General features: G+C 36.4%; 1 protein-coding gene across 3 annotated transcripts; it reads right to left on the reverse strand.

Annotated features, from left to right (window-relative positions):
* Positions 1-13,420: 13,420 nt before the first annotated feature.
* LOC103749490 (ubiquitin-conjugating enzyme E2 variant 2-like) lies at positions 13,421-13,864 on the reverse strand. 3 transcript variants are annotated; one of them, XM_029555691.1, is made up of 2 exons: positions 13,684-13,861; positions 13,421-13,560 (listed from the first exon to the last, which is right to left on the reverse strand). In XM_029555691.1, exons 1-2 carry the CDS (start codon positions 13,859-13,861, stop codon positions 13,421-13,423), a joined length of 318 nt encoding a protein of 105 aa, XP_029411551.1. The 3 variants fall into 3 exon arrangements, with proteins under 3 accessions (XP_029411551.1, XP_029411550.1, XP_029411552.1); XM_029555690.1 differs by having other exon boundaries at positions 13,421-13,597; positions 13,667-13,861; XM_029555692.1 differs by having other exon boundaries at positions 13,421-13,864.
* Positions 13,865-15,577: the final 1,713 nt, after the last annotated feature.

Below are 15,577 nucleotides of genomic sequence, written 5' to 3' on the forward strand. Positions count from 1 at the left end.
TACATACACACACATATGACATCATTTAAATTAGCCTGGTGTCAGCCGATCAATTTTGCTTGGCCAAAACTAACAATATCCTATATTTAAACTATTACCAATAAACTTATAAATACTTTTCACAGTGTTAAGACTGCAATAAAATTATGGCAACTGTTACCCGGTGCTAAGACCATTGTGCACCGTAGTATTTAAATTGCACAGTGTTTAGTCTGTAGCCCCATCATATTTAAACTGTGCAGATACAAATGTTTCACAGTGTTTAGACTGTACTTCACAGTGTTTAAACTGTAGCTTATATTTACATTATTTACAGATATAATATTATGGAACTATCAAATAAAGTTTACACCTTAACAATTTTAATTGTCTGTGCCTCATACACCTAGACTGTTTTACTGTTTTCCTTTTCTTTTCACAGGGTCAGGGGGCCAGCCTGAACCAGGAAAAAATCTTGGAGAACATACTTTGAGATAATGGGCTTGAGTCTGAAGTGGAAGGGAAAATCCCATCTCCAGAGTCAGCATCTCAACTAGTTCAAACAGCACATGACAATTCAACTATTTAATTCTGAGGCCTCTGTAAACCAACATAAAATAAAACAAATCTTTGATAATCATTTTTTATGTAAGGACAGTAAAATTATGGAACTACCAAAAAGCTCCTCATTGTTCAAATACATCCCTACCTATAATATTTATTGGAAGTTCTAATACATAAGGTTTAACAACAGCTATTAGTCCATCAGTACTAGAAATTATTTTATATTCTACACTAACATTAATTATTGACACTGGCCAAACTCCAGCTCTTTTAATATCACATTTCATAATTTGAGTAGTCCAATTAGATGGCCAGTCATCTTTCTTAATAATAGTAATATCTGATCCAGTATCAACCAGACTTTTGAAAGATCTATCATGAATTTTGAAATAAATATGAGGCTGTTGTGCTTGTAGCATCATAGCCCAATTAACAGAAATAGGATTAGTACTTCCAAATCCTCCAATTCTTTTTCTGGAAGATGATCCAATAGGTATAAAAGAAAGAAGAATCAACTGAGCAATTTTAGCACCCATAATAATAGGATATGAGCTATTAGTAGTAATTAAAATTTGAATTTCACCTTTAAACTCTGCATCAATTACTCCTAGACTCAAGAAGGTTTATTATAGTGTATTTATCCTACAAATACTGCCAAGGCTATTTGTAATGCTTCAGGTTGTGCAAACAAGAAATGAAAATGATCTTGGGGTAAAGAAACATAAATAGTGTGGATGTCCATTCCACTTATCATAAAGCTTCTGTTACGACCTTGCATAACTAATGCAGCAAGCAGTTCTTCATATTTAGTGAAAGTTTTTGAAAATGTTTGTTTGGTATTCATTCTAAATGATTCTCTTGTTGAGCCAGCACTGCAGTAAGATAATTAAGAGTAGACAAAATAATCAAATCAATAGGTTTATCAATGTCTGCCTGTTCCAAGAATTTATTTTTATAGCTATTTGTACATAATCAAACTCTTATTTTGCTAATTGTGTTAATACTCTAGGACTATTAAGAGCAGGATCACCCTGAAGAATCTGAAATAAAATATGTAACTTATAAGTAGGAATACCAAGCACAGGACTAAGCCATTTAATATCCCCTAAAAGCTTTTGAAAGTCATTTAACGTTCTTAAATTTTCTAATCGAATTTGTGCCAATTGTGGATATATATGCCATCTCATCAGAGAAATAAGAAACAAGAAAACAATAGTACCAAAAAATGCAGAGACAACACCATAATCCTCTACTTTTAACCTATCCATGACATTGTAGTATAGACATTCTATAAGAAAACATTCTATAAGAGTACTAATGTTACAGTTATGGCTGAGGAAATGTCCTTGGCCACACAAGGTCAAGGGAAAAGATGGTTAATTGCCCCTGATCATTTATGGGAGGCCTTGAGGAAGGCTCCGGCTCTTGTCACGAATATTGTGGTCAAAACATTGAAATAGGCTTTTTTCTTAAAAAATTTCTATCAATATCTTTTTTAAATCTACCATCTTGGGCCCAATGCACACCACAACAACAGCAGGGACATTTGTCTGGTGGTCGAGACAATACCTTAGGGCACTGCCTTTTAAAATGTCCTTCAGCACCACAACTGAAACATTTTAGTTTTGATTTCACTGTTGCAGTTTGAGGATTTATAGAAACTTCAATTCCATTGACAGGAGGATGTTCAATAACTGGAAATGCAGCTTTTGACATAATAATTTCAGAATCAGATTCAGAGTCAGAAGTTTTTGCCAATAATTGTGCTGAACTCTGAGAATTTGGAGCTGAACAAGGAAGAACTAAAGGGTCCTACTTTGTAAAAATATCTAGAAAAGGCTCTGAATAAATAACCTTTTGAATCTCCTCAGCAACTTTATTTTTTAACTCCTCAGGAACATCATAAAGATTAACTGCTTCATTAGAAGTACAAAGAACCTGAGATGGTAACAAGCTATTTAGAACTTGATTAATAGCTGTTCGGATGAGTACCCACACAGACCAAAAATCAAGCGGTATTGTTTCTCCTGTCTGAAATGCCTTTTCCACATTAAATCTAAAATTCCTATATCAGGAGACCATGAATTTAACTCTACAACTGTTTGCACATTTGTGCTCCATTACTACGAAGAATATGATGAATTAAAGAAACAGAAGGGGTAGACTTACCCTGTCCCATTATACTTACTTAAAATGCAACTCTCTCTTAAACACTTCCTCCAGGTGCAATGTCATGGGTCCATGTTCGGGTGTCAGCTGTCATAGTGCAATGACCAGAGTCCAGGCCTGAAAGGCTTGGGGACCCCGATGGATAGAAATTAGAACGCAGGCAATGCAGAGGCTTGTGTACCAGTGCATGTTTATTGTGAACTTAAGCAAGCTAATATAGAAAGCAGATCTGGAGTAACCAAGGAATAACCAAGGATACATCACTAAACAGAAAGTAACCAAGGAATAACCAAGGAAACATTAAATTACCACCAAGAATACATTACTTCACCAACTGAAACTCACACAAGTTTACAGTATCCAAGATTCAGCTACAAAATATTTATAATATCTTAGATATAAAGTGTACTGTTTGTGATTACTCTTCACAACTACTAAAATCTATTATTTTTATATAGAAACCAAGCTTACAGTGCTGAGAAACTCTGGTGTCCATAAACTAAAACAGTGCTCTTTAATTATGTTTCTAAGGCTGCTAATTAATCAGGGAACCATAGCCTGTCAACTCAGACCACAGAAGCAGAGAGCAGGGAAAGTCCCAGGGTGGAAGCATTCTTCTTCCAATTCTAAAGTCAAGCTGTGTCCATAAGAGCTCCCAATATGAAACTCTGAATCTCTTAGAAGAAAACATTGGAAAAAACCTACAAGATATAGGTGTAGAAAAGGATTTTCTAAACCAGACTTCAATTGCTCAGGAAAGAAGGACAAGAAGTAACAAATGGGACCTCATTAAACTAAACAGCTACTTTACATCAAAGGAGGCAACCAGGGAAGTGAACAGAAAACCCACAGAATTTGAGAAAATCTTCAACAGCAGCACATCTGACAGAGGTTTAATATTCAGAATATATAGCAAAATCAAAAAACAGAGAATCAAGACAAGAAGTAACCCAATTAAAGATGGGCTAAGGAGCTGAAGAGAGAGTTCTCAAAAGAAGAAGTAAAGATGGCTATGAAGCATCTTAAAAGATGTTCAACATCACTAATAATTAGGGAAATGCAAATTAAAACCACTTTAAGATTTCATCTTATCCCAGTCATACTGGCTAAGATCAAGAGAACAAATGATACCAAATGTTGGAGAGGATGTGGGGAAAGGGGAACACTCATCCACTGCTGGTGGGGCTGCAAATTTGTTCAATTCCTATGGAATACCCTGTGGGGAACTCTTAAAAAGCTACAAATGAACCTACTATTTGACCCAGTTATACCACTCCTTGGCATATACCCAAAGAACTCATCCTATTGCAACCCAAAGAGCTCATCCTATTGCAGAGACACTTGTACATCCATGTTTGTTGCTGCTCTTTTCACAATAGCTAAGAGATAGAAGCAACCTAAGTATCCCTGAGTTGACAAGTGGATAATAAAAATGTGGATAATTTATATGATGGAAATTTACTCAGCAGTAAAGAAAGATGAAATCATGAAATTTGCAGGTAAATGGATGAAACTAAAAACTGTTATACTAAGTGAAGTAACACAGACTCAGAAAAAAATAATATTGACGTATGTTCTCCTCATATGTGGATCCTAACCAAACCCTGATAAGTGAGTAGGTATCCAGACATAACAACAGGAACCAGGATAATGGAAAGGAACCATGGAGGTAAAGGAAAAGAAAGAACCTAAAAATGAAGAACAGTGGGAAACAGGTGTTAATAAGGGAGATATGTATAAAAATTGGGTTAGTTTAAGGGAGGGAAGGGTATACAATGAACGTAGGGGATAAAGGGAAAGTAGGCGCTGAAGAGTGTTATTAAGGGAGAAAGGTGGAAAATGGGGGAACCTTATTAGGAGAAACCATGGTGGAGGGGTGAGACAATGCGAGAGACAAATAATGCCTAGCTAGTTTTTAAAGCCAGAGGGAACCATATTACTCCAACAACCTACTGACAAATTACACATACCAGATCAAGAAGTAAATATTTAGGTAACTACATGACACTCAGTAATTGAAAGTACCAGACTGGTGGAACTAACGTTCGTGGATGTTTAACAGACATACTTTGAGGCCTATAATAATTTGGTCAGAGGAACATAAAGGACAGTTTTTGCTCCTTGGCCTCCTAGGTCGACTAGTTCCAGGGGACTATGAGCATCTCTCAAAATGTCCTGTAACTATGGTGAGTCGCCTGTCCTCTTGATCAAGGAGGCCATGAAGACCCCATCAGATGGACGTGAACCAGTGTCCAGTCTACAAAGAGGAGGGTCAACACAGATGAAGCATTTTGTCCATGCTTCCAAGGGAAGCCAGCCATGGTTGAGCAGGACCTTTGACTTATCTTCATGTAGGTGGAACTGTTAAAAGAAAGGAGCCAGGGGCTCCTCCTAAGCCCATGTGACTCCTGAGGAACAGGTCCTCAAATACCTTAAGAGTAAAAATAAATTGGTTGATCTGGACCAACTGTATGGCCTTAAATACCCAAAAGGAAAGTATAACCAAAGATTAAATGGGCCAATATAATTTTTTAAGAGTCCATATGTATAGCCAAAGGCTATATAACAAGCGGCAGTGCCAGATAGGAGATACCTTTCTTTTGAGTTGTTGGCCAGGGTGGCCAAAGGGACTCCCAGATAGCAACCCAGTATAGAACTGGGAAAATAAACATCAGACCCCAGTCTTATCTAAAGGAATATTGACAACTGATTGCTGCTAGTTGAGGAACAGCTGACCTTCCTAAAACAAAGACCTGTAGGTAGGCTGACTAGATCCACCAGATGGACAAGTAGTGGGGAATGGCTGGGGTGCTGACAACACAGCACACAGTAGCAGGGACATCAAAGTATAAGGGCTCTAGTGGGAGGAGGGAGGCTATGGGAGGGTGCCATCTGGGAAGTGGGTGTATAGTTTAATAAGATAGTTTGGGATGTTTTGTGTGATATACACACACATAAAAATCAACAAATTTATAAAAACATGTTTGAGGAGGAATTATGGAAATTTACATTATGTTCATTATTAGAGTTGATAAACATTATCATTGAAATCTACCTGATGACTTTATAAATATACACAGGTGCCAAGGCTCCAAGTCCAACCAATTATGACTAGTAATAATCAAACATGTACAGATTAGAGATGCATGCACCAACATCTCAGTGTTAGTAGCAAATACAATGAGTCTTTCTCCGAGGAACAATATATTCTAAAATGAAATGGAGATCTTTTTTAAAGGTTAAAAATTCATTCAATTTTATTTCTTACAGGGCTTACACTGAGTTCAATATTGTATAACTGTATTAATTCAACTCTGAACCTAGAAAATTAAAGCCACTTGTGAAAGAGATATACTCTTGCCCTGGAGTGTGTTACTGAATATGTTAAAGCTGAAATGAAATCCTTCTAAAGCTTCTAATCATATAGTTATTAAAAATTAAAAAAATATTTTACTTCGTGTTCAATAGTAGAGGTGATAAACATTACCATTGAAATCTACCTGATGACTTTATATCCATACTCAGGTACTAAGGATCTGAGTGTAACTGACTGTGATGAGTAATAATCAGACACATAGAGATTAAAGACACTTGTGCAAACGTGTTTGTAGGATTAAAAATGTAGGAAACAGCATATCTTAAAATGAAAGGGAGATCTTCTTTAAAGGGTAAAAACACATTTAATTTTATGTCTTACAGGGTCTATACTGAGTTCAATATTTTTTGACTGTATTAATTCAACTGCGAACCTAAAAATTTACAGCCACCTTTGAAAGAGATGTATCCTAGCTCTGGATTGTGTTGATGTAATGAAATGCTGTAATGAAATGCTTCTTCTAATCATGTGGTTATTAATTTAAAAAATTTTAAAAAGTAAATAAAAGAAAAAAGAATCTATAATATTGCTGGGATTGTGAGACTGAAGAATGTAGATGAATGAGGAAAATTAGAAGAAAAACATTTTTAAAAGTGTAGTTGTGATGATTAGCGTCCATCATCAACTTGACTGGATTTGGAATTACCATGGGTATGTTAGAGTAGCAAAAAGCCCCATAAATTTAACTGGTCCAGACTATAAAACACGTAGCCTCTATGTTGGAGGACCCACTTTTCCAGTCTCACTGGACAATTACCTTGTGAGAGAACTACTCCTAGGAAGGCAGGTTCACCTTAAGTTATGATAAATAGATGGGTGGAATACCTGGTGTGTTAATGAATTTTTCCTGCCTGGAACTATCTCAGAACCCTCAGAACTTCTAGACCAGCAACAGGCAGGTAGGTCTCTGTAAGTCTGTCTGCTTTCCTGAATTCTTCAGGAAAACATAATTTCTCCTTTTCTTTTTCATTACTTTTTTTTTTTTAATTAAACACACTTTCTTTAAGGCTTTGGGCTGCCTCTAGCATCTTTTATTTCTTCACCTTTTCCCTAAATCTTCCTTCTCCCAGCCTTATGGCTGCAAGTCAGCCACATGTATGACCTCCCAATCTCTAAATCTGCATGGCTCCATGGATTTCTTTCCTTCTTCCCACCATTTACCTCCTCAAGGAAGCTGCCAAGATTACCAGTTTGCCTGCCCTGAGGATTTTTCTAAGATTCTAATAAAATTGTAAAAGAGTCCTTTTGGGTCCATTCTTAAATTCTTTTATGAACGAGACTGAGAACTGTCTAGGGGACCCTCTTTCTCCCTGTGGAGGCCCTCTTTCTCCCCATTTCAGGTGTGACTGTCAAAGTGTTTACAGAAAGCTTTTTCTGAGGAGGGAAGAATTGCTATGAATGTGGATGATGCTATCCCATGGTTTAAGATCCAGGACTGAATAAAAAGGAAAAAGAGCCCAGCATGTGTGTGAGGCATGAGATCTCTAATAAACAAAGGGTCACTAATGAATAATATAGTACACAGTTTGCTTCTTGGTCTGAGATGCAGAACTGGCAGGCCTTTACTCCTGTGGACAGGGTCCCTGGCCTGACTGGTCCAAACAGTCTAGATAAGACCGGAGGTGATACCTGCCAGCTTGGATTTGTGACCTATGGACTCTGTCTTCTTTACTTGGGTTGATCAATACAAAATTAGGGAGGGAGCTCTCCTACATACCATGAAAAATAGTAAAAATATCTAAGCTGTCCTAGGAGCTTTGGATGTTTTCATTTTGGGAGCCTCTCTGAACTTATGGAGAGCTTTTCTTTCTGGTGTGTATGGATGTGTTTCTCCCTCTTTCAATAAAGCCTCTTTGCCTGTTGCTCTTTGTGTTGTCTAGGATTTTTCCTGACTTTTATTCTTTTAATCAGTGGAGAAAAATGAACTCAATTAAGATCCCCTAGAATGATAACAGGAGCATTCATTTCCCTGCAGATGTGACTTAAACAGCTGTTTCCCATTCTTGCTGCTGTTCCTTCCCCATCATGATAGACACTGCCTTAAATCTATAAAACAAAATAATCCCTTCCTTGCTTAAGTTGTTTTTGTCAGGCATTTGCCACAGCAATGGATAACAAATAGAATAGCAGTATAAAGTTCTGGGATGAGAGTTATTAAAAAGTTCACCTTTATTCATGGTATTCAGTGTCTGTTGCCTACTGAAAAAGCTGGAAAGTGGAATTCGTTAAACAAAGTTTAGAAGCTGAAGGTCAAATAGTTTTTCTGTCAGAAAATGACTTCTTTCATTTATGGTTTGTGTGTACAACCCCCCCCCCATGAAACGGAAAAACCAAAGTAAAACTTTTTTTTTTAATTTTAAGGAAATGTAAGGTCTAGGAAAGACAATTTCAAATAATTTCCTGCCCTTTATCTATAGTTGTACCCACATGACACTACTGTGTGCCCTCACATTTGATGAATAGATCTGCACTGCACTCTTGTGGAAGAGTCAGCGCTGTGATATTTATGGGTCAATGGACTGATATCAGAGTCATAAAATGGGCTTGTTGTACCCTCCCCCCAGACATGTGGCATCATAATTAGGATATATCTGAAACAGGTTGCAAGGTTTGGGGGAAAATAAGAAATACAAATGTAGAGATTTTTTAAGACCAGCCCAAGTCCAGATCAACCAACAGCCAGTAATTTTGTAGCTCATGAACCTGTACATATCATGTAAATAAGCCCATCTCACTGACAATAACTGAAAACAAACACAAGAGCAATGGACACTCAGTATCCTACTGAGTTTTGTGGCTGGTTGTTGCAGTAGTAAGTACTATGGGGGTTTCAAGTGTGGCTTATTCTTCCCTTTCTGTTCCCTTAGTAACCCTGAAAATATTTTAAAGGAATCATCATTAACTAAGAAAGCACAATGTGAAAATCACTAGCCTAGACTAAACTGACGTATATCACCAAAAGTTAAGTCATTTTTATTTTATTCCTGGCAAAAATGGAGCAAAAAAGATTTAACATCAAGTTTTGACTGAATAAGATATTGACACCCATTTTCTAAGAAGTTTTAGTATTTTGAATATCATAATGCCTATGTTTCATACCTAAGTCAAGTAAAGAAGAGGACACTAATGAATCTCTCAATTCTCATTAATGAATATCTCTCATGCAAAAGAGAGCCAGGAACCAAAAGGTCCCAAATGGCCAAAACATAGAGATTGTCTACAGAATGCTGGTCCTTGGACAGGACTCCTATATTAAACTTCACCCACCCAGGGCTCAGGGGCCATCGTGGAAGATAGGGTGGAAAGATTGTAAGAGCCAGGGAGGAGGTGCATGACCGTATCTAAACAGAGTCCTACAAGCTCCTGGGACCTTGCTCATATGATTCTATGGCAATGATGTCAGCAAACACAAGTCCCATGTAAACTCAGGCAGATTAATAATCCAGCATATACCTGGGAAAATGAACAGCAGACTCCAATCTTATCTGAAGAAATATTGGCAACTGATTGCTGCTAAATGAGGAAGAACTGATCTTCCTAAAACAAGAGAATCTACATAGGCTGGTTAGATCTCAGTGGATGGACTTGCACTGGGGAATGTCTGGACACTAACTTGACACAGTGGGTCTTAACATGGATGACAGAGTATATGGGTTCCAGTGGGGGGGCATGCTATTGTAGGGTTCCAGTGGAGATGGGGGTATAAAGATGATTAAGACTGTTTGAGATATTCTGTATGATAGTACCAAAAGTTAATAAAAACAAATTAAAAAATATGAGTAAGGGTTTATATTCTTTTAAAAATATTTTATTTATTACTTTTATTTTATGTGTATGAGTGTTTTGCCCACATGTATGTGAGTGCACCTATATCATGCAATGCCACGGAGGTCAGAAAAGGGCTTTGGATTCCCCTGGAACTGAAGTTAAGTATGGTTTGTAGCCACCATGTGGGTGCTGGGAATCAAACCTGGGTCCTCTTCAAGAGCAGTCAGTCCTCTTAACTGCTGAGCCATCTCTCCAGGCCGGGGTTTATATTCTTACTATTTAATCCCATTAGCAATCTTGGTTTCAGTTCTATTAATTATGTCTGGACTACAGCATTAGCATTGTGATTCACTCAGCCAATTAACAGACAGGCAAATGTTTGAATCTATTGCTAGTTTTTCTCCCTGTTGTCCTCTCTCACTTCCTTGCTCTGATCTGTCCTTCCTGTCTCTTCTCTCTCCTTCTGTCCTTCCTTCCTTCCTTCTTCCTTCCTTCTTCCCTCCTTCCCTTCCTCCTTCTTGTTCCCTTCCTTCCTTCCTTCCTCTCTCTCCCTTTCTTTCTTTCCTTCCTTTTTCCTTCTTTTCCTTTCTATTAGCATATATGAATGATACATAATAATGAGTTTCATTACAGTATTTTCATATGCATATATAATATAATTTGATAATAGTTACCACCAAACACTTTCTTGTTCCCCTTACTATTTCCTTTCCTCTTCCCAACCAAACCCCTTCTATTATCTTCAATTTTTTTCTTTCCTTCTTTTCTTTTATCTTCTTTCCATCCTTCTCTTCCTTCTTTTCCTTCTTTCTTCCTTTCTGTCACCTACTTATTTTAATTAAAGTTGCTTATTTAGAGGAACATTTGCACCTTTCCAATGCCTATAAAGTATAAAGACACACACACACACACACATGAAAATTTTTATGATTAAATTTTTTGTCTGTTAGATATAAAAAAGATTTGTTTGCAAGATAAAATTACTGAATTCCAGCATATGGGATAAACAGAAAAGTCAAGAATGATCAATAAGTAGATGAAGGGATCTAGTTGGAAAGTAATAAAGAGAGCTAGATGGGAACAGAAGTAGTCATCAGAAAATAATGTAATATTGACATGATGAGTTATATAAAAAGATTGCATTAGTTCCTTTAACAATTGTCATTGGAGTGTTATCATATTGCCTTTTGGCTTGGCAGTGTCCTTTTGTTATAGTGGAGGAAGGAGAGACATGAAAATGCACATTTTTTTATTCCTTTTATTGAATCCCACTGATACTATCACAATAACTGCACCAATGTACTAGAGAGATTTGAGAAACATGTAGAGTCAACTTAGTTTGTATCATCTAAGGCCATTCTAGATAACTGCATTTCCTGTGATATACCAGCTAATTGCAGATACATGTAAAATCCATTTGAGATAAGTGGAGCATGGTTCCCATGTGCTTCATTGACCATAGACTATTTAGTATTTACTTTATATCACTGAATCTTGGAATGGCTTTTAACATAGCAATACATAACTGAAAATTCTTTGATTGATTTTACAATTGGATTTTCAGCCTAGAGCTAGGAAAAGAAAGTCTTGATTTTTAGATAAGACTATTGGTCAGTATGCAAATATGCAACCTTATTTGGTGTTATCATGCATTTACACTTTGAAAATTTGTTTTGTCTTTTGATTGGTTGTTGTACATGCCTTCTGAAGTCTGTGTGCAAACTAGATTTCAGGATCCTTTGTGAATGCATGATTAAGCAGCAGGAGAAGATGAGTTTACAAAGTGTTTAAAAGATAATAGACATCAGAACTATTAGAAAATAGTAATAGTAATAATAATAATTATAATAATAAAGGAATGGCAACAAAATAGTATATATTGAAATGAATGAGAAAGAATGCTAAAAGAAAGTGGTCTAGATCACTGCTAAACATACAGATAAAATTTTGGCTTGTGCATGCACTGGGGTTAGATTGAACATCACACAAGTCATTAATGACCTTGAACAGAACAACTTATAGTTATAAAATGATGGAGCTGTGTCGATTAGGGTTCCTGAGAAAATCATTTCTTTCTCTTTCTTTCTTTCTTTCTTTCTTTCTTTTTCTTTCTTTCTTTCTTTCTTTCTTTCTTTCTCTCTCTCTTTTTCTCTCTCTTTCTTTCTCCCTCCCTCCCTCCCTTCCTTCCCTCCCTCCCTCTTTCTTTCTTTCTTTCTTTCTTTCTTTCTCTCTTTCTTTCTTCAACACAGCCTCTCCTTTTAGCCCCAGCTGACCTGTAACTAAAATATTTGCTTCTGAGTGGTCTGAAATAATTAGAAATTTGTCTCCTGTGATCAGTTAGATGTTCTAAATGTGAATTAATTAGAAAATAGTGAACTGATTTGTGAAAAAAGAAAAAAAATTTAATATGCATGTCAGTATTTAGTGATGCAACGTGCAAGTAAGCTTTGCCAGATCAACCACGTTAAAAAAAGTCTCACGTTCAGAATTCATCCATATTCTCTCAACTCTAACCTGATTACAAGGGGATTTTGTTGTGAAGAATAATGAATGTACCATAGTTTAATAGCACTATGACAAATTTGAGTTAAGTAGCTCTCTGTTTTTACAGAAGACAATAACAATATTGTATATTCAACAATTATTCCCTCTAACCTTCACTTCTTTTTCTTTAATTTTTTTGACTTAGAGAGCACAGTGAGAACGAGTTTCCTTTCAAAAGTAGAAAGTCATGAGACTACACAGTCTTAAGAACAGTGATGTGAATGGCTTATTATATTCTTCTATGTTATACATCTTTTAAAAGTATTTTTTTTCCTTTGCATGACACAGGAGCACTTACACACATAGAGGCTATACAGAAATACACATAAAAAAATCAAAATCACATATCTGTATACCTATTTCCTTTCTGTTGACTTCACTTAAAATTTGAAAGCATGATTTATTAAACAAAGACTGTAAACAAATATTGTCATGTTTCTTACATGTAACGAATGGGAATAGCTTTTAACAGAAATTCATAAATCCCCCCAATTTTTTTTATAAATGCAGGTATCAAAACAATCCTGAAAATATTTTTGATACTACTAGCAGTCAGCACCCACACCATTAAAAAATTAATGTGATTTGTGACTATATTCATTGTTACTTTAAACAATTTCAATCTCAGCTCTCTAAGTATGATGGATAGAGCATGTTATTTCTGTTCTTCCTTATCAAGATTTTAGTTTTCAGAAACACGAAGGTTTCCACTGCCTCCTGACAAACGTTGCCATGATTCTGGCTTGTAACTTGAATTCAGTTTTGATTACTCCAGGTTTGTGTTTAAATGACAATGCCTTAACAAGAGAAAGAAAATCTGTGCTGTGCATTTCCTTCTGTTGTTACCTGAACACGTAATAGGTATACATATATTGATATATTCTTACAAATATCAGAGTCATCTTTACCAGTTAGAATTCTTTTAATTGATGTGTGGGTGTTTTGCCTTGTGATATTTAATCAAGACTTTAACATGAGTAGAAGGTTGCTGATTTAAGGCAAGTCTGAGATTCACTGAAATTAATTGCTGTCTGTCTGTCCTTCTAGTGGCTGTGGAAGCTCCATGTTTTCTTTGCACATCATTAGACATCTTAGATCTTGAGGCACAACTTTAATGCTATAGGATATTTTTTTCATTTCACTAAAACTTACATGATAAGCTCCATGCACCCACCATCCATTGGAATTATTTATCCACTCATTAATTATCTTTGTTACAAATCTTACTGATGGAGGAGCTTCTGGGTATTTAGATCCACATTCTACTTTCAGGCTATAGATACTGTTTTCATAGTTAGTTCTTGGTGATCTGATAATTATTCCTGTCCACCTTCTAAGTGTCATATCATCATCATCTTCAAGGCCCCAGCTAACTGTACCATCACCTACTCCTTTTTGTCCTTCAAGTTCTCCCAACACATGAAAATTATGGGGAAATTTAACTCCTGTGGAGACCACCATCTTATCCTTCAGCCCAATGTCCTAATAGAAGTTTTTATAGTATCTGATGAACTGTATTTATCCAGAGAAAATATTTACTGCATACTTTAAAATGGTTGAAATCAAATTTAAAGCCATAGGAAAAAAGTAACATTTTAAATGAAATGAATATTTTAAAATAATTTCATTATTTGAAACAGTCTTTGTGTAGGTTAATTTTGATGGTCAACTTAATTGAATTAAGACACACCTAGAAGACTTATAAAACATTCCTCTGGGAATATCTTTGAAGGTATTTCCAGGAATGATTAAGGGGGGAAAACACTATGAATGTGGATGGCATCAGCCCACCAACAGGGGGCATAATGGATAAAAAGAGAGGGACCACCATGAGGTGAGTTTCTCTCCTGTGAAAAATGCTTTTCCCTGAAACCTCAGACTGTGAGTCAAAATAAATATTCCCTTATATTACTTGTTTCAAGTATTATTCCATCACAGTGAAGTAAGGATTTTAAACAGCATTTTATACAGTTCATTGATTACTTACAAAGAAATACTTTACATGCTGCTTGTTGAAGATAAAAAGTACAGCGTTTCTAAGCCACAATATAGTGATCTTAGAAAAGAAACAGCCTGACACATCATTTATAAGGCCAAGAATGAACCCAAAACCCCAAATGCTAACACCTGTACTTTCATATATCTCTTGGTACTGTGCAAGGACTTCATTTATTCTTTATTGAAACAGCATCTCCAACATGAAGTTGTAACTAGAAGTCAGGACTCACTGTTATCTTATCAGAGACTCTTGCCTTTTGACACCTAGACCTAGAATATCACACAGAACAACAAACAGATTTCTCTCATTTTCTGCAATAAGGAAAGCACATTGCTTCTAGCACTTTTGATGGAGTATGTTTACTTTGATAAACAGCTGTTTAGGACAGAAGATGGCCCCCTAACCCCAGGGAACCAACCACCCCTCCCTCACAGGACTGATCACATGATTTACAGGAATACTAGTCCTGATCAGTAAAACAAAACTGTAAACCAAAACCTAAGCTGTCTGCCCATGTATGACCTGATCATTGTACTTTCTCCTGGATCATTTAAGAACCCTATATAAGCTTGCTGTTTTCTCAGTAAAGTAGATCTGAGTCACTGAACCTGGTCTCCTGTATCTGAATGCATCTCTGCTGACACAGCCTCCTCACCAGCCCTGGAGTCCTGAATTGGGCAGCTGGGGTGGCGACCGTAAAGGCAGCCCGAACCAACAGCTGCACTCTTTGATATGTAAAGCATGCATACACACATTATCACATTTATATGCTATCATACACTATCTTGTGATGGCGACCGTAAAGGCAGCCCGAACCAACAGCTGCACTCTTTGATATGTATAGCATGCATACACACATTATCACATTTATATGCTATCATACACTATCTTGTGTGGAGGGTAAGCAGAGTTCCTGAAGAAGTGAGGTCATATGCCCAGGTCACAAGAGGAGCCCACGTTTCAGTGAATTTTTGTGTTCAGATGTTCCTCTGTGTAAAGACTAACTTTTTCATTACAGGTTTAAATAAAAGTCTTTAATGCAGATCATGTCCATAGTGTAAAAGTCATTCCTACAAAAAAAGAAAAAAACTTTATAAAGTATGCTCCTTATAGGCTTAACTGTAGTAAATGATGGTCATATCCAAATACAAGCTAGTATATAACTTAAATGTTTTCTC

This window comes from Nannospalax galili, unplaced genomic scaffold (genome assembly GCF_000622305.1).
Source record: "Nannospalax galili isolate Female #2095 unplaced genomic scaffold, S.galili_v1.0 scaffold226, whole genome shotgun sequence".
NCBI classification, from domain to species: Eukaryota; Metazoa; Chordata; class Mammalia; order Rodentia; family Spalacidae; genus Nannospalax; species Nannospalax galili.